Source organism: Capra hircus, chromosome 12 (assembly GCF_001704415.2).
Source record: "Capra hircus breed San Clemente chromosome 12, ASM170441v1, whole genome shotgun sequence".
NCBI lineage: Eukaryota > Metazoa > Chordata > Mammalia > Artiodactyla > Bovidae > Capra > Capra hircus.
In genome coordinates, this window is record NC_030819.1 from 13,896,433 (window position 1) to 13,923,185 (window position 26,753).

Genomic DNA, 26,753 nt, shown 5'->3' on the forward strand with positions numbered 1-26,753 from the left:
TGAAAGAGCTGCACATACACTGCTGCACTAGGCTGTCTCTGACTTCAGGTCCAGGCATGGATGAGCCTGTGAGAAATCCCTCTAGCCCCTGCAGGAGGCTAGTGTGGGAAAGGTGGAAGAAGGATGAAAACTATCTGTGATGAAGACAGACTCCACTGGAAAAGATGCAAATAAATGCATTGAAATAACATAGAGTTGGATTATAATGTAGAGGCACGATTTCCAGAATATAAAAGCAAATAAATCAGTAAGGTAGGTGGCACAGAACATTCTAGAACCTCCTGCTCAGACACAACAGGTGTTTGGGTGATTCATGACTCAATTTCAAACTGTCAAAGAACAATTTTTGGAAATTGTAGTTTATCACTCATCAAAAATTGTCCATGGGAGAGAAAGGACTTTACTGGAAGATCTTCTTCAAACGTGATGCTGAGTCAATAGAGACTGATGCAGAGCCTGAGACTATGCATTTCTAAGAAATTCCACATGATTCAGGTGCTGCTGGCCCTGACATCAACATCTGAGCCACAAGGAATGAGGAAGCCGGCAGGGCAAGTGGGAAAATCGGTGTGAGAGGAAAGGTTGCGGAGAAAATAGTAAGTTAAGAAAGGAGAAAATGTAGAAGAGCAATATTTTGCACGTTATAGCAAGGTCAAAGCATCTGTAAAAATGTATTATCCAAGTAAGAGCTCTGAACAAGAAAAGAAGATAACAAATCAAAATCAATCCACCTCGAGAGCTGGAAAAGCCTTAAAACAACCCAGCACTCTAAAATGACCAAATCAAGTATAAAACCATTTAAATGAAAAACTCAGCCTGTGTTTGGAATCTAACCAGGAAGGCTAGGGTTCTATTTACCTCATTTTTGGTCTTTACTTTTACTAGCTATTTCTTCCATGAATTAGAAACCTGCATGGTACCTACTACACTTTCCTGTTGACTCTAATTTCCAGGAATTGGGACAACAGAGGACATGATAGAGAGAGAACAGAGCCCCACTTCTGCTAGGTGGGCTCACTCCCATGTCCCCCAAAGCAACCTCTCAATCAAATCCAACATCAAAGAGGTGTCCTGGAGCATCAGGGGCTGGAACAGGTGAGCAGGAGAGGAAACCTGGGATGTACACAAGTGGAGTAAAACCACTTAATGAACACACCACCCAAGTATCATCTCCAAACAGAAATGAAGCTAACGGTGATACTGAGTGTTGACCAAGATACATATCAAAAGTCAAGTTACTGCAATTATTAATTCAGTCTTCAAACTCAATCTTCCCTCACATAATTTAGGACCTCAGATAACCCTAGGATTTGGGGATTTTAAGATAAAAGAACACAAATCTGTTACAGTCTTAAGTTGTACTACATAGTTTCTTAGATATTCATATTTTGGGTTTGGGAGAAATTTAAGATCAGTACACATTAACAGAATTATATTTACAACAGGAAATCAGATGGACACATTTTCTCCAAGTAAGCAAACATCATCTACTAGTGCTCTCAGGGACAGGATTTCATAAAAATTGTAGCTAATGTAGCTAATGCTTTCCTGACATAGGAATCCTCATCTTCCTCCTAACCTACAATGAAAATGGAAACAATTCAGAGCAAGTTTTTGCCCTGTGACTAACTGAAGTGTCTCTCTGGGTATCTATCATTTGAGCATTAAGTTGAATATTCTTTCATGTTAAAAGTGTGCATGCATGCTCAGTCAGTAGGTCACATCCAACTCTTTGCGACCCCATTGACTGTAGCCCACCAGGCTCCTCTGTCCATGGAATTTTCCAGGCAAGAATACTGGAGCAGGTTGTCATTGCTTTCTCCAGAGGATCTTCCCCACCCAGGGATTGAACCCGCATCCACTGAACTGCAGGCAGATTCTTTACCACTGAGCTACCTGAGAAACGTGTGTGTGTTGGTTACTGGTTGCTCAGACCTATGTGCTACTCACTCACTCTCCTAGCCAGAAGTCCCTCAGTACTCTCACTGTGCTTTGCAGAATGCCATTTCCTGGGGAACAGAAATGAAAACAAGATGTTACCTGATCTTAAGAAGCCTCAGGGTTCTGTGAGATACAAATGAAAATTACAAAGCATGCCACAGATGATATCTTTTAATTCTGGTAAAACATGTAACCTAAAAATTACCAGCTTAACAAATTCTATTTCCAATACTAAAAGATGATGCTGTTAAAGTTCTGCACTCAATATGCCAGCAAATTTGGAAAACTCAGCAGTGGCCACAGGACTGGAAAAGGTCAGTTTTCATTTGAATCTCAAAGAAAGGCAATGCCAAAGAATGTTCAAACTACTGCACAACTGCACTCATCTCGCATGCTAGCAAAGTAATGCTACAAATTCTCCAAGACAGGCTTCAACAGTACATGAACCAAGAACTTCCAGATGTTCAAGCTGGACTTACAAAAGGAAGTGGAACCAGAGATCACATTACCAACATCCACTGGATCAAAGAAAAAGCAAGAGAGTTCCAGAAAAACATCTACTTTTGCTTTATTGACTACACCAATATACGTCAAGGCTATATATTGTCAACCTGCTTATTTAACTTATATACGGAATATAACATGCAAAATGCCAGACTGGATGAAGCACAAGCTGGAATCAAGATTGCAGGAAGAACAAATCAAAAACCTCAGGTATGCAGATGACACCATCTTTATGGCAGGAAAAGAAGAGGAACAAAGAGCCTCTTGATGAAGATGAAAGAGCAGTATGGAAAAGCTGACTTAAAACTCAGCATTCAAAAAATGAAGATCATGGCATCTGTTCCCATCACTTCATGACAAATAGATGGGGAAACAGTGGAAATAGTGACAGACTTTATTTTTGGATGACTCCAAAATCACTGCAGATGATGACTGCAGTCATGAAATTAAAAATGCTTGCTTCTTGGAAAAAAATTATGACCAACATAGACAACATATTAAAAAGCAGAGACATTACTTTATCAACAAAGATCCGTCTAGTCAAAGCTATGATTTTTCCAGTAGACATATACGAATGTGAGAGTTGGACAATAAAGAAGGCTGAACACCAGAGAATTGATGCTTCTGAGCTGTGGTGTTGGAGAAGACTCTTGAGAGTCTCCTGGACTACAAGAAGATCCAACCAGGAATCAGTCCTGAATGAACCCTAAAGGAAATTAGCCCTGAATATTCATTGGAAGAACTGATGCTGAAGCTGAAACTCCAATACTTTGGCTACATGATGTGAAGAACTGACTCAATTGAAAAGACCCTGTTGCTGCAAAAGATTGAAGGCGGGAGGAGAAGGGGATGACAGCAGATGAGATGGTTGGATGGCATCACTGACTCAATGGACATGAGTTTGAGCAAGCTCTAGGAGTTGATGATGGACAGGGAAACCTGGTGTGCTGTGGTCCATGGGGTCGCAAAGAGTCGACACGCCTGAGTGACTGAACTGAATTGAACAGTTTTTAAGAGGACAGTTTAGTGTTAAGCACGTTCACACTTTTTTGCAACCAATCTCCAGAATATTTCCTGTCATGTAAAACTGAAATTCTGTACCTAATAAACATCAGCTCCCCATCCCTCTCACTCCAGTCCCTGACTACCAATATTCTACTGTTGTCTTTATAAATTTGATTGCTCTAGGATTCTCATACATGGAATCATATAGTATTCATTCCTTTTGATTCTGGCTTATTTCACATAACATGATGTCCTCAAGGCTCACCTATATATTAGAATTTTCTTTCCTTTTAAGGTTGAATAATAATATTTCATTGTAGGGATATACTATCTTGTATGGATTTGCTTATCCACTCATCTGATGAATGATATAAATCTTGGGATGTTTCCAACTTTTGGCTACTGTAAATAATACTGCTATGAACATGGGTATACCATAAACGCTATCTTTAAAGAATATATATAATGCTGATGAAAATTTAAGTATCTCACAAAAGCAGATACATTAGGATTAACTCAGAAGATGAGGGGGCTTCCCTGGTGGCTCAGATGGTAAAGAATCCAGCTGCAATGCAGGAGAAACAGGTTTGATTCCTGGGTGGGAAAGATCCCATGGACAAGCAAATGGCAACCCACTCCAATAATCTTGCCTGGAGAATTCCATGGACACACAGTCCATGAAGTCACAAAGAGTCAGACATGACTGAGCGAGTAACACTTTCACTCAGAAAATGAGATTTTCCACCAGCCTCATGACAGAAGGGAAGGGGCAGCATGTGCACCCTGGGAGCAGGGAGGACATGTTGCTTTGGGAGAATCTACACAGGAGCTGAGGGCAGAGGGGGTGGGAATGTTAGGACCCAAGAATGGCGAGGGAGGTGGGGAAGAGCGTCCTACTACTTTATCTGTTCTGGTTTAGTCTCTTCTTCAAGTATCTCTCCTGGTCTGAGTTGAGGGACCCAAGCTGAGTGCGAAGGGAATGTCACCAGCAGACACAGATGCTGGCAGGACTGGGACACAAACCTCTCTATCGTCTCCCACATTGATCCTCCTCTGCTCCTTTTGGGCTGCTTTCATTGACTTTAAGCAAATCTCTGGGCCCTGCCTCCATGAGGGGCTTTGGTTCCTCAGCCCTAACTGAGTCACAATTCTGGGCTCTTTTTTGATGGCCACACAGTCCCTGTTTAGAGAGGACCTGAGGCTGAACTATGGTTTGAGCATCATCTTACCCAGGCCAGTAAGGATCAGATCTGTGCTAAAGAAAGAATCAGCCTGTGGGGTGACAGCAGGGGGCTGACTGCTAAGTGTGGGTGAGTGGAGGACAAGTCTATGTGAGGGAGGGCCAAGGGATAGAGGAGGAGGCTTCAACTGAAAGGCATCATGGGAGGAAGAGAAGATTCCAGAAGTACAAAGAAGAAAAGATGGCAAGAAATGAGCTATAGGAGAGTTAGAGCTAAGAGTTAGGAGAGACAGGGAGCCAGGGCTGACTTCCAAGACTCCTCATGAATAATTGGGTAAAACATATAGTATCCTGGCCCAGGTTAAGTTCCAGGTCCAGGGCCCAGGGCCCTCCAAGCACCATGAGGGAGCTCGCAACACAAATAAATGCTGGGGTGCCCCTTCCATGGTCAATTCCCAAGAATGATGCACTTCTCATGTCACTACACAACTTCCCAGGTAGCACTAGTGGTAAAGAACCTGCTTGCCAATGCAGGAGACGTAAGAGATGGCAGTTTGATCACTGGGTTGGGAAGGTCCCCTGGATGAGTATATAGCAACCCACTCCAGTATTCTTGCCTGGAGAATTCCATGGACGGAGGAGCCTGACAGGCTATATCCCATGGGGTCGCAAAGACTTGGACACAACTGAAGCAACTTATCGAATGTGCATCCATGAGGAACAGAGTCCCCTGACACAGCAACAAGGAAACCAAGAACAAATATGGTGCTAACTCTTTAGCTGGATTTTAAAGAGAAAACTGAGTCAAACAAACCTTTTTTGTTGATTCAATGACTGCGGACAGGTTCTTCAATACCAGAGGCGCATCTGAAGTGTACCTGAAGTTAACAGTGTAAAAATGAATCCTTCCTTCATTAGTCCAGGGTGGTGGGGGACGATCTTTGTATTCCCAGGGAGCTTCTTTCTCAAGGTCTAAATATCCCATCACTCTTTCCACTGAAATCATCTGAAAGACACATGACATCACATGAGTCAGGACAGAGGGTCTCGTTTATAGGCGTTCCAAGATTGTAAATGAGATGTGCTGCTTTTATATGTAACTGGTTTAAAATATCTCACATCTTATCATTCCCAAAGGACAGAAATAGGAGTTTGATGAGAGCTTTGATGATTTCCAAACTTCTTCATCGTCTTGTAATACTTTCATTTAGGATTTCATCCTTAAACATCATATTAAAGCTAAAAGAATTACAGAACTGAATGATAAAGTTTTATTTACCTACTTTTCACATATGGATAAAAGAAATAAGAGAATTTTGTTAAAGAAAATAATACTTATGGACATCAATCAGTAACGTGCGGCTACAGAAGGGCCATTCTGAGAAGCAGCTTATCCTACCAGAAAGAAGGGACACTAGCAAATTCAGATGTTCAACACATACAGGAATAAATGCTACAATGAAGTATGTGTACCTATTAATTAAACAAACAAAAAACCCTCAAAATACTGAATCATTTTACCAAGAATGGGAATTATCTATTAAGAAACAAAAATAAACAAGTTCCTAAGAAATTAGCATATATTCTCCTAGAATTTCAGAACCTTCTCCCTACTTTCATCATACTTAAAAAATATAATTATGAAGAGACATTTATTTTACTTGAAGAGAGCTGACAATGAATATAAAATGTGCCAACATGACATACATAAGATTAAGGACAATATACATAGATTTTAGTTTACATTGACTTTAACCAGATGGAGGAGGAAAACTCTGTTAGCTATGATGTAAAAATAACAGCTTTAATATTTTACATAAGAATTGCTTTTATGCCATTTAATGGCAAGGAGACATGAAAGCACTAAGAAGGTTAAAATAAACATCACCAGGTTCTCAACTTCGGTCCTTTGCCTGACGCACCACTGGAACATCCCCGTGAGTGTGAGGGCAAGAGACAGGACCAGGCCAACCTGCCCGGGAGTCAAAGCTAAATAAGAAAGAAGGAGAATAAAGTCAGTCCTGTTCTTAACCCCTCATCTAGCTCCTTCTGTCACTTTATGAAGCAGACTCCTTTATAATATTTAAATCATTTGTATATAATGATAATATGACACATACTTTCACTATGTCTTGACTGAGACCATGATAAAATAAAAAAAAAAATTTGAATTCAAAAAGACTACAAAATGAGTTTATTAATCCCAGCAGGACTGACACACTTGACAGCATTCCAAAGGTGAGGAATCATGTCATTATTCTGACTTTCATCATTAGGGTTTCAAGAACCTTTATATAAATTTCACTTTCTACATTCAAGGCAGCTGCCATTGAAACCACAAAAAACAAGACAATGGGTTCTAAGTGCCAGTGCTTTTAAGTCTAAACTGCTACTCTCATTGCTCCTTATTAAAGATTTTGATTCGGTGCTGTTACTATGGAATAGAGATGGTGAATTCATGGCACAAATGCCGACACCTACTCATCTGGTACCCATACAGCAGTGAGGATGCTGTTCTTTCCTACAGAGAATCTTTCTCACCTCAGTGAATCAGGCACCTGCAACTAAGAGATTCAAGTAGCCCTAAAGCTAACTGGACAAATGCTTAATATAAGTGTAAACCTGGTTTGCTCCTCCCAACACTACCTGGAATGTTCAGCAAGTCAGCTTGCTATATTTGCATAGACCTCAACCCATTCAAAGAAAGAGATAGAAAGGTCTCATTAAGATACAAATGATTTCATATAGACTACATGGTGGAATGCTATACTGCAAACACTAATTCATTAGAATGAAACAGTATATAGTAGATAAGACAGCAGGAGCTTTATTTAATAAATGTAAATGAAACTATAAACTGTATTCATATTATAAGTAATTACATCTATACTCACCATCTGCAAGAATCAGGGACACAAAGGCAACAACAGTGACGAAGATGGCACAGATGACATCTAGATACACAGCAAGCCATCGGGATGTCATCAAAAGCAGGAACCAAGCCTCTGCATTTGTGAACCGTAATAAATATATTAAATCAGTAGAATAGCCATGTTAGCTGCTTCAAATGAGAAAGAACATTTTGTTCAGTTGAGCAACAGAAGATTTTTACACAGGTAGGATAGCAAAGTTATACTATCCTATACCCAAGGAGCCCAAAGAGTCCAGAAAGCTGTGACATTTGACACACACAGGAATCAGTCCAGGGTCTCTGTGGGAAGCATGCACTGAAAAACTCAATCCACAGGTTATAAATAGAAATTTCATCATGAGAAAGAAGATGGAAAAACAGTCTCAGCAGTTCATTTCCTGCAGTGCTTGGCCTCAACCTGAAGATCACCCTCTCACATGTTGACTATTCCCAGTTCTCTGATAGCAGCGAGCACAGCTCACACTGTTTCTAGCACCCTCCACAATTCCTACAGGGTCCTGCACAGTGTTTACCCTTCAGAGCCAGTGTGTAAATAACCATCAGCTCACAGGACCTGTATGTGGCATTTAAAATGCCATTTTATCTTCAAAATACAATACAATACAGATTGAAGATACAGGCCAGGATTTTATAGACTTGTAGTAAATTCTGAAATTTCTACCTAGAACAAATCTTAACTGATACAAAGAATAATATACATGAAAAGAATAGCAAATATGCTAATCAGGAAATTATTTTCCTCAGTCAGGTTTGACATGCTCTGAAAAGAGAGCTGACAACTACAGCCTGGAGGCCAGGAATGGCCAGCACCTGGTTTCATAAGTGAAGTTTTAGTGGCTCACAGGCACAGCCGTTTGCTGATGTATTTACTACCTTTGCCATCCTTTGTGCTACAAGAGGAAACTTGAGAAGTTACAACAGACACAGGACAGCACACAGAGCTGGCTCTTTGCTGACTCCTGCCCTAAAGAGACAGAAAACCACAGGGTGCAGTGATGGAAGGACAACACAAGCCAGTCAGGGGAGGCAAGCAGCGGGGCGCACAGAGGGTTGCTGAGAGGAAGGGGTGGGGGAGGCAGGTGTGCAGAGGGGGCCGTGGGGCAGCACACAAAAGTTCTGGCCAGCCAGAGCACCTGAGAGGGAAGTCAGGCCTCAGGAGGCAGAACACCCCATCCTTTGAAATCATTTCCAGAAACGTACAGACCTGAATGCAAGTCCTGGTGTGCATCAAACAGCTCCTGAAAACTCTGTTCAGCTTTGTACGCCCGGATGGTCCAGAGTCCCAGGAGAGAAGATGCTAAGTGGGAAAATACCGAGCTCCGTGCTGGGGAAGCAGAGACAGACACACAACAGAGAAAGTCAGGGAGGCTGGACGAGAAGAAGCCAACACCCTCTCATGCTCTGTGGTCACATGTGCCACCAAAGGGCGCACCCAGGGCTTCCTGGAGGGCTGCCTGGGGGAGGAAGGATGATGCCCCTTCAGAGAGGATCCTCCATGTGACCCTCGAATTCCTGCTCACATCAACCTTCATTTTAACAACCTGGAAATGAAAGATTCTCTTTGAACCGCCCCCCGCCTTCTTTTTCTTAACCAAATGCAAATCACAACTAGATTTAGATAAATAAATTGTTTACTAGCTTATTCATCAAGGTCCTCCTCAGCATACACCCCTCCAAATTAAAGAAATATATATATGTGTCTATATACATGCATGGTTGAATTACAATGTTTCAGGTATACAACATAGTGATGTGGTTATTTTTTTTTCTGATTATATCCCATTATAGGATTGCTCAGAGTTTAAGAATTCACCTGCAATGTAGGAAACACAGGAAATGTGGGTTTGATCCTTGGGTCGAGAAGATCCTCTGGAGGAGGAAGTGGCAACCCATGCAAGTATTCTTGCCTAGAGAATCCATGGACAGTGGAGCCTTGTGGGCTATGATCCGTGGGGTTGAAAGAGTTGGCCATGACTAAGCGACTCAACATGAGCACAAGTGAGGCTAGAACTGTCCCTAGATAGGCTATTACAAGATATTAAGTAAATTTCCCTGTGCTGTATAGTAAATTCATGTTCCTTACCTATTTGGTGCACAATAGTGTGTACTTACTAATTCCATATTCCTAATTTTTCGCTCCTCTCCTCTCTTTGCCCTATGGTAACTGTAAGTTTGCTTTCTGTCTTTGAGTCTATTTCTGTTTTGTATATATATTAATATTATTCTTTGGATTCTACATAGAAGAGATACTGTATAGTATTTGTCTTACTTTCTTTACCAAGAATAATATCTTTCTATGTCCATACATGTTGCTACAAGTGGCAATATTTCATTCTTTTCCATGACTGAGTAATTACTACTAATTTTTGAGTCAGTAGCATTTCAAAATTTAATTCTCCATGAGAGTCCTCACCACCCTGAATTTTGCTGAGCTCCCTGTGTTTTGTCTCTACCTCAGATGAGTAGCCTAAGGGCTGGGATAGAGTCAGTACATCCCCCACCCTGGACCAGAGCCAGAAACAGGACATAGTGAGACAAGCAAGGGGAGGGGACAGTCTGCCACTTCCCTCGTCCTGGGCCTCCCCCTGCACCTGCGCCAGGAGCCTCTGTGGGGTCACGGAGCACCTGGTGCTGCACCGCCCTTGTACCCACAGGACCCGGCAGACAAGGAGCCTTTGAATGGTCTTGACGTCTGCTCGGGGAACCTGATGGATGTTTTTATATTTGCTGAATGCGTGTCCTGGTGTTTGGAGATCACTGTAATATGTGACACTCCCACCACTCTTTGAGGATCTGACAGTAGTCTTAGTGTCCATTCTCTTGTGAGTGATTTCATGTAGGTTTGGGGCCTGGTATCACATGACTGACCATTCATTTCCTGCCATCTTCTCTAAGAGCACACTGACCACGAGCACCAGGGTCAGGCTCCTGCCCATCAGGGAACATGTGGACTGCAGGCTGCCTCGCAGGAAGGACCGTTATGGTTCTCATTTCCCACCAGGAACAAGGCTGTAACTTGCTGTTGTCGGGGGCAGATAGTGAGCCTGTGACCTCTGTCTGGGATGAGTAATAACTTGTGCTTTTTCATCAGAAAATACTGACATCACTTTGTTACCTATGCATCTCCTAGAGAAGACCTATAAGTAAAACCTGGATGTTTTGAGGAAGTTAAGGTCACTCATCATACAGGAGGATACAGAAACTTTTTTAAATGATGGGGGGAAAAGAATCAAAGTGGAAACTACAAATTATTTTCAGGACCTGACTCTTTAGCCTGGCAACAAAATGCCTATCTGGGTGACGGTTCAGTCAGTACCGATGAGCATATGGGCACTGCAGCTGTGTGTGTGTATGGGAGGACCCTGGGGTACACATGATCAAAGACATAGAACCACCTCTTGTGTTTAGCATCCCTGGTTCTACAAGCAGGAAAGAGCAGGCTTCCTCCTGTGAGACACAGGGCTCAGAGCAGGTGGGAAGCCCTGGGCTGGGGGTGGACAGTCTGGGCTGGGGGGCATCTGTCCATCCACTCAGTCCTGGGTTGTTTCCACCTGTGACATCTGACCAGGAACCGTAATTATTAGGATTCCCCACCTGTGATGGAAAAATAAAATAAAAACCTCTGAACCAGAACAAGATATAATATTTCCCCATTTGTACTTAATTTAGGCAAAGAGCCTAAAGTGATTTGGTGGTGTTTATGACTGTATAGTTACATGTCTGTTATCTTATTCCAGCACCAACATTGGTCTCTCTGTCCATCCTATTAACTTTTAATTTTAGCTTCCTATAACTTTGCACTTTTAAGAGCAACATGAACACAGACTGAGCTCATGCTCCAAATAAGAAAGGCTGGGAGCTCCACACAGGCCTTTTCTGCAGCCCCAGCAGCTGTGCCAACTCACCCACAGAACTCACTCCATCTGGAAGCAGGGTGCTCACAGCGATGATGCAGGTGAATTCTGAGCCCATCACCCTGTCAGGAGGATGCCAGAGTCTAGCTCCAGAGAGCACAGAAAATTCACCAGAATCAGACTCTCACTTCCACAGCAAATGTTGTGATGTCATCACAGACAAGGCTTCTGAGGAGGAAGCATGTGGCTGTTCAACCAGGGAGAGTCCTGGAATGAACTCTTCACCTTGGCCTCCCTCACCTGCTTCCCTGTCAGGAGATCAAAGTGCAGCTGATTTTCTCCAGTGGGGAGGGTGGGGTCGACTTCAGAAGCCTGTGTCACCCTGTTTAAACACCAGGAAGCTCAAAGACCCCATCACCTACTTCACCTCATATCCACCAGTTACAGTGGTCTAAGGGAATGCAGACTAGTGAAAATCTACCCTGTTTCTTTCAAACCCCACTTAGGGCTGAGCAGGATGCCAGGATGAGTGAACTGGAGGATCTCCACAGAAGATTAACTGGTACATGGGAGTGGGGATCAAGGCCCTGGTCTTATCTTGGGCAGTGAAATACCCTCTTTCCCACAAACACTGAGCTCGCTATCCTATAAGAGCCATGGCATCAGTCTGCAGTCACACACACGTGTCACCCTACCTTTCATATGACTGACAGCTATGTTTCCACAACCCTGAAGATTCTTAAGAACACACCCCACAAAGACTGAAAATCTTCCCTGGCAGGAGGAGGGCAGAGAACCATATGCAAGGACCCTCAGCTGACAGCCCTGCTGCGGGTTATCATTCGCTCTGTGTGAAACCTGCTAGTGGTTACTATGTTCTGAATTCCTTCATGTTCAAGGTTCTGGAGTCTTTGGTAGTAGTCTGCAAGCACTGACTCAAGAAACCCTTATGAGACTTCCAGAGACTGAGGGATTAAGAGCATTCCCTGCCCAGGATTAAGTAACCCACCTAAGTGGTAGAGCAGGTGTCAGACCCAACTCTGTTTTAATCCCATGGTTTTGCTTTTAATCGCAACTGCAATGTCTCAGAGGGAGTATAATGAGGGTTAAGAATGCCCATGTGTGATTAAATACGTTTTTTTCCAGACTTTATGTTCAGAAAACCCCAAATCTTCCTTAGCTAATATCCAACAGCCTTAGTCATTACTGCACATCTTACTAAGCACCTGAGGTTGAATAAAGTCCCTGGGAATCTGGTATGAGAACACTTAAAACAGCAGACATGAGGGTCCAGGTCTGAATACACGTGACAAACGTGCTAACCTACTGCCAACAATACCTGTGGCAGACATTGCTAGTTGATCACAGCACCCTTTCAGACAGAATTTGGATACGGCTTCATCATTCAGGCACTGCTAAATGCGAACAGTTGTTTAGACCATTTAAAAGAATGAAATAATGCCATTTTCAGCCACATGGATAGACCTAGAGAGTGTCGTTACTTACTGAATTAAGTATATCAGAGAGGGAGAAATATCATATGACATCCCTTATATGTGGAATCTAAAAAAATGAAATAAATGAACTTACTTAAAAACAGAAAGAGACTCACAGACTGAGACAATGAACTTACGGTTTCTGGGAGGAAGGATGCGAGGAAGGGATAGTTAGGGAGTTTGGGATAGACATGTACATACTGCTATATTTAAAACAAATAACCAACAAGGGCCTATTTTGTACAGTACATGGAATGTTATGTGACAGCCTGGATGGGAGGAGAGTTTAGGGGGGAATGGATACAAATATATGTATGGCTGAGTCTCTTCACTGCTCACCTGAAACTATCACAACATTACTTGTTATTTGGCTCTACCCCAATACAAAATTAAAAGTTTTAAAATCAAACAATAAGAGTTAGCTAGAGAAAGCCAACCAAATGCCATCCAGATTTTATGCACTGTTCTGTGACTGCTGTTATGCTCACTTTTGCAAAAATGTACCCAATAAACCCATTAAAAGCAGCTACATAATTGTCATTAAGCTGAAAAAAAAAGTCAGCCTAAGCATCCAGAGGCAGCTTGGCAGTAGGATCTGAAACTAAACCTCAAGACGTCAGTAGTCCTTCAGAGCACAAGGATGAAGGAAGTTTAAGCCTTCTGAATACAGCAGTCAGGTGTCCCTGTTTTTACTGGTGCCTTCAGCAATGACCTTAAGACATATCATCAGTTACTGTTTCAAGAAAACAGTAGTATTATTTATGGCACAGACACCCACCCCCCACCCCACCCCCTCCACCACCTAGAGGGAGAAAATAAGACAGTTCTAATTAACTGGCCACCACATTTGGTTATATAGGGTGTGGAGGAAGGGGTATCTGGATTGAATAGATTGTTGTCTAATGTTCTTGCAGCATGCTATGATGCAAAAAAAAAAAAAAAAAAAACAATATTCCACAAGGATGGGGCCAAAGTTCTCAGACTCTCCAGATCAAACACTGAGAAAACCCAGTAGTTAAGGTTAGCCACTCAGTTGTGTCTGATCCCTTGCAAGCCCATGGACTGCAGGATGCCAGGCTGCCCTGTCCATCACCAATTCCTGGAGCTTGCTCAAACTCATGTACATCAAGTAGTGATGCCATCCAACCGTCTCATCCTCTGTCGTACCCTTCTCTTCCTGCCTTCAATCTTTTCAAGCATTGGGGTCTGTTCCAATCAGTCAGTTCTTTGCATCAAGTGACCAAAGTATTGGAGTTTCAGCTTCAGCATCAGTCTTTCCAATGAATTATCAGTGTTGATGTCCTTTAGGATTGACTGGTTTCATCTCTTTGCTGTCCAAGGGAATCCCAAGAATGTTCTGCAACACCACAGTTCAAAAGCATCAATTCTTCAGTGCTCAGCTTTCTTTATAGTCCAATTCTCATATCCATACATGAATACTGGAAAAAACATAGCCTTGACTAGATGGACCTTGCTGGCAAATAATGTCTCTGCTTTTTAATATGCTGTCTAGGTTGGTCATAACTTTTCCTCCAAGGAGTAAGCGTCTTTTAATTTCATGGCTGCAATCACCATCGGCAGTGATTTTGGAGCCCAGAAAAATACAGTCAGCCACTGTTTCCATTGTTTCCACATCTATTTGCCATGAAGTGATGGGACTGGATGCCATGATCTTAGTTTTTTGAATGTTGAGCTTACAGTCAACTTTTTCACTCTCTTCTTTCACTTTCATCAAGAGACTCTTTAGTTCATCTTCACTGTCTGCCATAAGGGTGGTATTATCTACATATCTGAGGTTATTGATATTTCTCCCAGCAATCTTGATTCCAGCTTGTGCTTCATCCAGCCATGCATTTTGTATGATGTACTCTGCATGTAAGTTAAATAAGCAAGGTGACAATGTACAGCCTTAACGTACACTTTTCCCGACTTGGAACCAGTCTGTTGTTCCATGTCCAGTTCTAACTGTTGCTTCTTGACCTGCATACAGATTTCTCAGGAGGCAGGTCAGGTGGTCTGGTAGTCCCATCTCTTTCAGAATTTTCCACAGTTTGTTGTGATCTACACAGTCAGAGGTTTTGGCGTAATCAATAAAGCAGATGTTTTTTTGAAACTTTCTTGCTTTTTCGATGATCCACCAGATGCTGGCAATTTGATCTCTGGTTCCTCTGCCTTTTCTAAAACCAGCTTGAGCATCTGGAAGCTCGTGGTTCACGTATTGCTGAAGCCTGGCTTGGAGAATTTTGAGCATTACTTTACTAGCATGTGAGATGAGTGCAATTGTGCGGTAGTTTGAACATTCTTTGGCATTGCCATTCTTTGGGGTTGGAATGAAAATTGACCTTTTCCAGTCCTGTGGCCACTGCCGAGTTTTCCAAATTTGTTGGATATTGAGTTCAGCACTTTCACAGCATCATCTTTTAGATTTGAAATAGCTTAACTGGAATACCATCACCTTTACTAGTTTTCTTTCTAGTGATGCTTCCTAAGGCCCACTTGACTTCACATTCCAGGATGTCTGGCTCTAGGTGAGTGATCACACCATCGTGGTTATCTGGGTCATGAAGACCTTTTTTGTGCAGTCATCTGTGTATTCTTGCCACCTCTTCTTAATATCTTCTGCTTTTGTTAGGTCTATACCATTTCTGTCCTTTATTGTGCTCCTGTTTGCATGAAATATTCTCTTGGTATCTCTAATTTTCTTCAAGACCTCTCTAGTCTTTCCCATTCTATTGTTTTCCTCTATTCCTTAGCATTGATCATGAAGGAAGGTTCTCTCCTTGATATCTCTCCTTGCTGTTCTTGGAACTCTGCATTCAGATGGGTATATTTTTCCTTTGCTCCTTTGCCTTTAGCTTCCCTTCTTTTCTCAGCTATTTGTAAGGGCTCCTCAGACAACCATTTTGACTTTTTTGCATTTCTCTTTCTTGGGGAAGGTTTCTAAAAACATTTTAAAAATCCAGTACTTTCTCTTTAAAAAGCCTTAGGAAGTGCCCATCTTTTTTTTCTTATGGATGAGAAGTGGCCCCAGCATAAACCTTAGTCATAGGTTCCTTCTGGAACAACTCCTTTTTGAATGTACCAGAGATCTGCTTTGCAACAAGACTGTTGAATGGCTCCATTTCATGGTGCTCAGTTGTGTCTGACTCTTTGTGACCCCAGGGACTGTAGCCCATCAAGCTCCTCTGTTCATAGAATTTTCCAGGCAAGATTACCAGAGTGGGCTGCCACTTCCTACTCTAGGGGATCCTCCCGACCTAGGGGCTGAACCTGTGTCTCTTGCATCTCCTGCATTGCAGGAGGATTCTTTATCAGTAGTGCCACCTGGGAAGCCCAACTCCATTTCATGAGAAGCCTCAAATCATAAAATGTGTGAGGTCTTGTCTACAGAAGACTGAAATGGAGCTCTTCACTTCCTTTTCTGCCTCCCCACATCCTACCATCCTACCAACTCACATCAGCAGGACGTCATACATACCTGGACTCTACTGCTGTGCATCCCGTTCAAACACTTCTTAAGACCAGAACTCATGGGAGTTTAGCTGATTCCCCTGATGACCAAAATTTTTCTATAGTTTTTATGAAAATAACAACTACTCTATTATGCAAATACTTAGGATAAATGCCTCTTAAGAATTTATTATTAAAAAGAAAATATGCAAGTGCCACAATAAAAATCTCCTTTGTTTTGATGAACTTAGATTTTTTTTTTCCACTTAGTATCTACTAGATACTAAGAACCATGGAACTCAATATACTTCTTTTCTTGGTTTGGTTTATGGAAAGTTCAGTAGTAACTATCCATGGTTAAGGTTTGTGATATCAATACAAACATCTTCCTTCCTTTTGGGCTATTGTCCTTATACCTTCTAAAAAATACATTTAACAATTCTACTTTCCTTATGATTTCTTATGATTTTTAACATTGATGAAATATGTTTGTGCATTAATGAGATAAGCTCTGATATAATCTATGCTCTGTGAATAGCTGTAGAACAGAAGGATTGGTTATAAAATGTGTTCCCCATCATTCAGCTACAAAGTTAGATGGAATACGAGACTGCATGCCTACTGGATAATCTTTCTAAGGGGATTATTTTCAGCATCTTTTATATGAACAGCCTTGGGGATGGTAGAACACAAACAGTGTGTTCATCCCAAATACTGTTGATGATAAACAGTAAACCTGAAAATAACAGCACTTAGCTTTTTAAAACATTTAACAACTGCAACTTACTTGCCATCTTTTAGGTATGTGAAAAAATGTATTTTTCAAATGTATCATTTCTGGTATATGAGTATATTTCCTGATACCTCCTTTTCTTTTCCTAATCTTTTCCTTTCCTTGTCATTTCTAGTAACTCTGGGGTAAGAAAATTCTCCTATTTCCCTTGTATATTCGTTCCAGTATAATGAAATGTTTTATTTTTAATATAAGTATTTATAGAGTGGCTGCTCTATTAGGAAGTATGTCATGAACAAGACATAAATGGTCCCTATCCTCAAATTCATCTGCTGCTGCTACTAAATCAGTCAGTTGTGTCTGACTCTGTGCGACTTCATTGACTATAGCCTATCAGGCTCCTCTGTCTGTGGGATTCTCCAGGCAAAAATATTGCAGTGGGTTGCCATTTCCTTCTCCAGGAGATCTTTCTGACCCAGGGATTGAACCTGTATCTCTTATGTCTCCTGCATTGGCAGGTAGGTTCTTTAGCACTAGTGCCAACTGGGAAGCTGCCCTTGAACAAGCCGATATCTGGTGCCTCAGCCTTCCTGTCTGTGAAATGGAGAGATGCCAGACTGTCTCTGATGATTAGGATGCCTCTTCCTTTGAAAGTCAGTGATGGCCCCCAAGTGCCTGCAAAATCTACACTTCCCAAGGATTCCACCCAGAAGGGCAGTGGATCTGGGATGTCTAAGAAGCAGGAGGTAAACAGTTCCCTGGAATCAGGATGTGGCAGGGCAAACACACCTCTTTGTGCGAAAATACAAAGCTACAGCTGACCTGCCACCTTAAGGGCCACGCTGAATAGGGCCCATAATATTCAATTACCTATCACTAACTTAGTGAGAAATTCCAGAAGACAGTCTGCAGGATTCCATGGGTCTGGTTAATGAAATGGCACAAAGGAAAGCCAGCCTACTTTGCCAAACCAACCTGAGAGTCCCGTACTCACTTGCACATTCCAGGCGTTTAACATCTCGTGAAGTTGCTGAGAAATATCGCTGGAGAAAAAAGAAAGCGATGCCAAGGGGAATCACGGGTATTGCAATCCAAGGAATCACTGCCACCATCACACCTACTATACCAATCACAAGCAAAAAAGCCTGAAACAGTGAAAATAGATACAGAGGTGTCTTTGTTAAGGATTCTTTTCAAAGATAAACTTTAATGTTTTGTTAGGATTAAACTCTTTTCCCAAAAGATGTGTTGGAATAATAGGGAATGTTTTTCCATCCAGAGAAATAAAATAATGCCTGGTTCTCATGGTATTTATTGCATGTGTCAAACACCATGAGGAGAATTTTTCAGGTATCAGCTCCTTTGATACACTCAGTAGCCCTGTGAGGCAGGCATTACTACTTTTAAGAGATGAGAGAATATTTAAAACTCCCAGGGAGAAAGACTTGAATACCAAACTATCAGGAGTCAATAGGTGTTACTAGAGATGAACGAGCAGGTATCACAGATGAGGAATCCAGAAGCCTCAGCTATACATGTCAGGTTATAGAAGTGGTTGATTATAAATTCAGTGTCCAGAAAAGTAGGGAAAAATTCAAATGCTGATCTCTGGAAGTAGGAATTCTCTTTTTTGGTTTTCAATCCATAGTTAACATTTACTGAGTGCTTACTATGTACAGGGCCACACATTCAACACTTCACATGTATTAAATCTTTAATCCTCACAATAATCCTATGTAGTAACAGTATTATCTCATTTTACAGATGGAGACACTGAGGTGCATAGAGAAGAAAAACAACTTGATCAAGACTACAAACCCTAAGTCGCAAACCTGGAGAGCCCATGTCTTGAGCTGTTATGACACATTTAAGCTTGCCCTCAATGTGCATCCAACTTTCAACCATTATGCTAAGTATGTAAAATGTCCATTTCAAAGTTTAATGATTAAACACTAACAGATACCATTTATCAGACGTTTACTGCATATAAGGCCACTGTGCCAAAAATTCTATGAACACTCATTTAATCATCTCATCCCATAATGAGATTTTATCTTGGGAAATGACATTGGTCTAAAAAGATGGCAGAAAGAATAGAAACCAAACATTACGTGCTGCTACTTACAGTATCCATCTTTATAAGGAAAAGTATGATATCACTGCAGATGGTGACTGCAGCCATGCTATTAAAAGACGCTTACTCCTTGGAAGAAAAGTTATGACCAACCTTGATAGCATATTCAAAAGCAGAGACATTACTTTGCCAACAAAGGTCTGTCTAGTCAAGGCTATGGTTTTTTCAGTGGTCATGTATGGATGCGAGAGTTGGACTGTGAATAAAGCTGAGCACCAAAGAATTGATGCTTTTTTTCTTTATTGTCTTACTTTTTTTAATATTTTAAAATTTATTTATTTTAATTGGCAGCTAGTTACTTTATAATATTGTCTTGGTTTTGCCATACGTCAACATGAATCTGCCACAGGTGTACACGTGTTCCCCATCCTGAACCCCCCTCCCACCTCCCTTCTCGTACCATCCCTCTGGGTCATCCCAGGGCACCAGCCCCAAGCTTCCTGTATCCTGCATTGAACCTGGACTGGCGATTAGTTTCTTATATGATACTATACATGTTTCAATGCCTTTCTCCCAAAACATCCCACCCTCTCTCTACTGTGGTGTTGGAAAAGACTCTTGAGAGTCCTTTGGAATGCAAGGAGATCCAACCAGTCCATTCTAAAGGAGATCAGCCCTGGGTGTTCTTTGGAAAGAATGATGCTAAAGCTGAAACCCCAGTACTTTGGCTACCTCATGCAAAGAGCTGACTCATTGGAAAAGACTTTGATTCTGGGAGGGATTGGAGGCAGGAGGAGAAGGAGACGACAGAGGATGAGGTGGCTGGATGGCATCACTGACTCTATGGACGTGAGTTTGAGTGAACTCCGGGAGATGGTGATGGACAGGGAGGCCTGGCGTGCTGCGATTCATGGGGTCTCAAAGAGTCGGACACGACTGAGTGACTGAACTGAAATGAAATGATATCACAATGGACAACCTCAGGCGATAGGTATGCAATCAACACTTTGTGTCTGCCTGCTATGGAAGTGGGGTTGATACTGGGGATGTGTAGATTTACATGGTCTGGGTCAAGGCCTCTGAAGTTTATGATCTCAGGTGGAGACAAATTCATGACAATCTGCACAAGGCAGAAAGGGCAGAGGGAACACAGGGAAGAATATATGAACACTTTTTAAAAGAAATCTAAGAAGAGATTAATAACTGAATTTCATAGGCTGGTTTAAAAGAGAGTGGCATGAATAATTTGCAGGTAGTAATCATACCTGATACAAATTTTGACCAAAAGGGAGGCAGGAGAAGGTTGAGATGCTTGTCTGAGTTAACACTGGTTTTTCTGGGTCCTCTCAGCCCAAGCACCTGCATCCCATGCTCTCCAACCCAGGGCCTCCCCCTCCTAGTCACCCAGGGCAACTGGCCCTGGTACATCTCAAAGGGATGGGTTAGGGTGGGTAATGCCTGTATCACAGAGACTCAGGTTATCATTTCATAGCTCTTCCAGATCAGTTTTCTCAGAGGATCTTCACAACTATCTTGTGAATAAGAAAAGTAAGAACTATCATTTCCATTTGTAGATAAGAAACATGAAGCTCGGAGAGAAAGTGACTGTCCTAAGTTTCTCCAGGAAGGACTGAAGGTCATGGAGAAAGACAGGAGTGGTTTGTACTCAGGTAATCCAAGAGCCACAGCTGCAGGAGGAGGAGCCTAGAAGGAGGAGGAATCTTCTGGAACTGTGACTCTGTGGCCAGGAGCCCTTTTGAAGCAAACTGCATTATCTGGATGGAGACCCATGTGCTTTCCCTGTTTCTCTCATCTGTGTCATGGTATCAGTATAAAACTCAGAATGAAGAGGCTGGAATCCTGAAGGAATAAATTCTAATCATAGATGAGGGGAAATAGGCCTGTCTGATCTGTCTCCTATTAGACCTCAGTTCAGTTGCTCAGTTGTGTCTGACTGTTTGTGACCCCACGGACTGCAGCATGCCAGGCCTGCCATTCTATCATCAACACCTGGAGTTTACCCAAACTCATGTCCATCGAGTTGGTGATGCCATCCAACTATCTCGTTCTCTTTTGTCCCCTTCTCCTCCAGCCTGCAATTTTTCCCAGCATCAGGGTCTTTTCCAGTGAGTCACCTATTAGACCTACAGATGAACAATTTCTTAACAAACACTGATTTAACCATGCATCCCACACTACTGCAACCTTCATGTGCATGGATGGGGACGGGTCCTTCCAGCTCCTTTCATGTCTGGTCTTAAGTAAAGTCACTAGGGGTGTCATCATTGGTTGTTAGGGAAAAAAAAAAAAAAAAAAAAAAAAAAAAAAAAACCCTGCTGAAACATCAATCAGGACAAAATCCAAATTACAGTTTGTTTGTTTTTAGCAAATTCACATTATTTGACTGGACAATATTCACCAGTTTCAGTCATCTGTTTCTACCCAGTTAAGGGCCTTTAATGACTAACCCAGCCTGCCAGATAACCTGGGAAGTGACATCAGATCAAAATGAAGGGAGCTGTGCCAATGCTTTTTCCTTGCATACACATTAAAGATCAGTAACTATTGCTCTCAAAAGATCCCCAGTTAGGTTATGTCCTTCAGATTTCATGCCCCTAAATTCTGAAACAATTCAAATAGACCTCTAAGAGTTTTCTTTCTACTTGAAGGGCATACTATAGCCAGTCTTATAGCAGATTGAATATTATATAAACACACACACATATATATATACACGCACAATATGTATAGGTTTACATTTTAAGTATCTATGTATATACATTTATGAATATTTTATTTATTTCCAGTTCTCTCAAACTCTTTACAAATGTTGGTAGAAGGCAAAAATAGGATCTGAGCAAAAAGTCAACACTCTAACAAAGGAAATAGAATATTCTTGGGTGCAATAAACATCCCTTTCTTGAAGCCAATCTCATATCTTCCTTCCACATTCCCAGGATTCCAAGGAACCTAATCCAAGCTACACACACAATTCCTCCCATCCTACTGGATTTCAGGCCCATCTGATGGCCCACATCACCATGGCCAGTGCTTCTGTAACTATTTCTCACGATGGCATTGAGACAATGATGTGTACACAGCAAGAGACGTGTTGACTCAGAAGCAAGTGACCCAAGTCCTGATGCCCCAAGAAATAAGGGGAATCATTTTTTAATATGTTTATAACCTATTTGGAGCACACCATTTGAGAATTCTATCAAAAGTCTATGATTCCATATGAATAAATGCAAACATTCGAGGATAGTATTTCACTTGAAAGTACATGGTGAATTTTCACAAGTCAGAACAAATCTTTAGTTTGCAGAGATGACAATATACACTTGGAGGGGAAATTTCATTAAACAGCTATTGAGGTATCTGAGACTATTAATTTTCAAGAGGGTTTAGGGCTCACCCTAAATTAACAGGGATGGTAAGATCCCCACACACTTTTAGTGTTAGTAAAGCTGGGATATTGCAACACTATACAAGGATGGTGGTGGGAATTAAATGAGATTATGTACATTAAGTGCTTACCAATTTATGGATAACAAATATAAACTCGAAGTCCATTATTATCACATTTCAGTGTGCTCTGGGTCACAGCAACCATGGGAGGAGGGAACAGTGTATTACAGATTTAAGGGCTTAAGAAAATCTTAGGAAGCTCATGAAGTTGGACCCTAAGAGGCTACTCATTCTAACCCCTGGAAGAGCTGAGTACTATCCAAGGATATACCAGAGCAGGTGATGCTTTTCTTAGATGTGGTGATGATGTCACATGTACAAAGTGACTGTGGCTTTTCTCTAGCCACAGAGAAAACTGAATCTAAGGTCTATTTTGTTTGAAGAAGTTATTTTAGAAATAATATGACCAATAAATCTTATTTAGTACAGTTTTTGTCCTCTCTGTATTTTCTTCCCAATTCTAGGTCTTCCAAAAATTGATAATATTTAGGTTATGACAGCAAGTCAAGATTTTTTGAGGTGTTTATTTTCTTATTCCTTATTCTCTTTGTTTCAACTTCTGCTGCTTCTTTGGGAAAACTTACTGTTATGAAACTGCTGAGAATTTAAAGAAAACTAAAGGAAAAGTGGAACACCTCTAAATTCACTAAACCAACCAAATTATTCCATTCAGTCCCAAGAGAAGATCAATTTGACTTTTTCTGTTTCATGTACCATTAACTGGTCTATTGATGTCAAAGGCAGTACAAAAACTGGATTTTGTACACTACTGAATCTTAAGAAATTCAACTGTATCCACTCCAGTTCAGCCTCTTGGTACAGGCAAACAGCCTGCTTAGGATGTCAGGATGACTAAAGCAGTCATCTCCCCATCTCCCATCCTCAGAAATGATACTGTCCTGTGAAGTTATTTCTGACAAACCACAGTAAGTTCAGTCACTCAGTCATGTCCGACTCTTTGCAATCCCATGGACTGCAGCATACCAGGTCTCCCTGTCCATCACCAACTCCTGGAGCTTGCTCAAACTCATATCTATCGAGTCAGTGATACCATCCAACCATCTCATCCTCTGTCATCCCCTTCTCCTCCTACTTTCAATCTTTCCCAGCATCAGGGTCTTTTGCAGTGAGTCAGTTTTTCGCATCAGGTGGCCAAAGTATTGGAGCTTCAGCATCAGTCCTTCCAATGAATGTTCAGGACTGATTTCCTTTAGGATGGACTGGTTTCATCTTGCTGTTCAAGGGACTCCCAACAGTCTTCTCCAACACCACAGGTCAAAAGCATCAATTCTTTGTTGCTCAGCTTTCTTTGTAGTCCAACTCTCACATCAATACATGACTACCAAGTAATGTCTTTGCTTTTTAATATGCTGTCAAGGCTGGTCATATCTTTTCTTCCAAGGAGCAAGCTTCTTTTAATTTCATGGCTGCAGTTACCACCTGCAGTGATTTTGGAGCCTTCCAAAATGAATTTGATCATTGTTTCCACTGTTTCCTCATCTACTTGCCATGAAATTGGGACCAGATTCCATGATCTTCATATTTTGAATTTGAGTTTTTAGCCAGCTTTTTCACTCTCCTCTTTCACTTTCATCAAGAGGCTCTTTAGTTCCTCTTCACTTTCTGCCATAAAAGCGGTATCATCTGCATATCTGAAGTTATAGACATTTCTCCTGGCAATCTTGATTTCAGTTTGTGCTTCATCCAGCCCAGCATTTCGCATGATATACTCTGCATATAAGTTAAATAAGCAGGGTGACAATATACAGCCTTGAAGTACTTCTTTCCAATTTGGAGCCAGTCTGTTGCTCTAACTGTTGCATCTTGACCTGCATACAGATTCTCAGGAGCCAGGTAATCCAGATAACCACAAGGGTGTGATCACTCACCTAGAGGCAGATATCCTGGAATGTGAAGACAAGTGGGCCTTAGGAAGTATCACTACGAACAAAGCTAGTGGAAGTGATGGAATTCCAGCTGAGCTACTTCAATTCCTAAGATATGATGCTGTTAGAGTGCTGCACTCAATATGCCAGCAAATTTGGAAAATGCAGCAGTAACCACAGGACTGGAAAAGGTCAATTATCATTCAAATCCCAAAGAAAGACAATGCCAAAGAATGCTCAAACTGCCACACAATTGTACTTATTTCACACGGTAGCAAAATAATGCTCAAAATTCTCCAAGCTAGGCTTCAACAGTATGTGAACTGAGAACTTCCAGATGCTCAAGCTGGATTTAAAAAAGACAGAGGAACTGGAGAAAAAATTGCCAAAATCTGTTGGATCATAGCAAAAGCAAGAGAATTCCAGAAAAATATCTACATTATTACTGACAAACCATGCTGTCATCTAAATAAATTGTTAATGAAGTATACACAAAAGCAGTGAAGAAAAAGAAAAAATAATGCTTATGAAAAATGTTAATGGTTTTGCTTAAAAACCTGTTTAATCAAAAATTTTGAAAACTATGAAACTGCTTTATTATTAGTACCAAGGGCAAATTTTCTCATAATACTGAAGAAATTGTACAATTCTCACCGAAAACTTCATGGATATTCTGCCCTCCCATGTACTAATAATGGATGACATTTCATGAGGCTTGGCATGTGTCCCAGCTCTCAATTATTCCACAGGCCTCCTTTAATTTCATTCTCACAACAAATCTGAGTAAGAAGGATTATTCTCTCCTTTTATAAAACTGGAAAGTGATACTCAGAGAGATTTAGCAATTTGCCCAAAGTCAAGAACCCACCTGGAATGCAGGAGCCTAAGGAGATGTGGGTTCAATCCCTGGGTCAAAAGGATCCCCTAGAGGAGGAAATGGCAACCCACTTCATTATGCCTGCCTGGAAAATCTCATGGGCTCCCCAGAGGATACTGGCGGGCTACAGTCCATGGGGTCTCAAAGAACCAGACACAACTGAGCAACTGAGCACACTGGTAATTCAGTCATTCTGACCCCAAGATTGTCCTTTTCGTTTCTGCTCAATACTGTATCCCAAATAAAGATAAAATTAATATCTAGATATACTCCCAGAGAAGGCAATGGCAACCCACTCCAGTAATCTTGCCTGGAAAATCCCATGGACGGAGGAGCCTTGTAGGCCAGCAGTCCCTGGGGTCACTAAGAGTTGGACACAACTGAGCGACTTCACTTTCACTTTTCATGCATTAGAGAAGGAAATGGCAACCCACTCCAGTGTTCTTGCATGGAGAATCCCAGGGACGGCAGAGCCTGGTGGGCTGCCATCTATGGGGTCACACAGAGTCAGACATGACTGAAGCTACTTAGCAGCAGCAGCAACAGATATACTCCATTATTATATATTTCCTTCTGTCTGCATTTTCCAGTTTTGTTTGGTTTCTTGTGAAGGGTGTGTTTCTTGTGTGTATCTGGTTTCTCCCATGCAGGGGATGACTTGCAGATTTCTTTTGATTAGGGAATAACAGCCTGCTCAGCTCACAGAGCAGACTCTTCATTAAAATGTCTTAAAAACGCTAATAGAGCATAGCAATTTATGTTGATTTAGTAATTATTATTTAAATTAAAAACACACGTTTTATGAGAAAGATGACTTCTAAGCCCAGAACATAAAATGTCTTTGGTGGGGTGGGGTGGAAGCCCAATAATTTTAATAAACACATAAATCCCAAGGACACAAAATTAGGCTGAGTATTTCAAATGTTCAGTATCTATATATGGATGGTAGTAAAACACTAAATTTCCACAGGAAGACTCTACTGCTAGAATGAACACCATATTCTAATGCTGCAGATTTAAAATGTTCCTCTTGAAGAAGGAATTCACAGGGCCTGGACCGCATCTTAGGCCTGTTCATGCTGATCATGCTGGGCCACCTCTCCAATGGACTCTGGACTCTGTGGTTAGTGCCTATGGAAACTACAATAGAAGGATAAGACCCCATCTGGACAGGGGAATCTTGAAGATCACATCCAGGTTACTCAACAGACTCTAATCACCCCTGCCTCCGGGCAGGTCATAAATTCTTTCTGTATCTATCAGAGTATAACTGAAGGCTTATTGATTTTTTTTTTTTTTTTTTTAGTGTTGCAGTCATTTTATTTTTTTTTATTTTTTTTTATTTTTTTTTAG

General features: G+C 41.4%; 1 protein-coding gene across 1 annotated transcript in view; it reads right to left on the bottom strand.

The window, feature by feature from the left end:
- LOC108637251 (multidrug resistance-associated protein 4-like) overlaps nucleotides 1–18,240 on the bottom strand; it is a gene marked incomplete at its 5' end in the record, with an annotated part of 78,344 nt that extends 60,104 nt beyond the window's left edge. Inside the window, 5 exon segments of the mRNA XM_018056293.1 lie at nucleotides 5,445–5,636; nucleotides 6,519–6,619; nucleotides 7,525–7,635; nucleotides 8,767–8,886; nucleotides 18,090–18,240. Coding sequence (XP_017911782.1) covers nucleotides 5,445–5,636; nucleotides 6,519–6,619; nucleotides 7,525–7,635; nucleotides 8,767–8,886; nucleotides 18,090–18,240 — 675 coding nt within the window.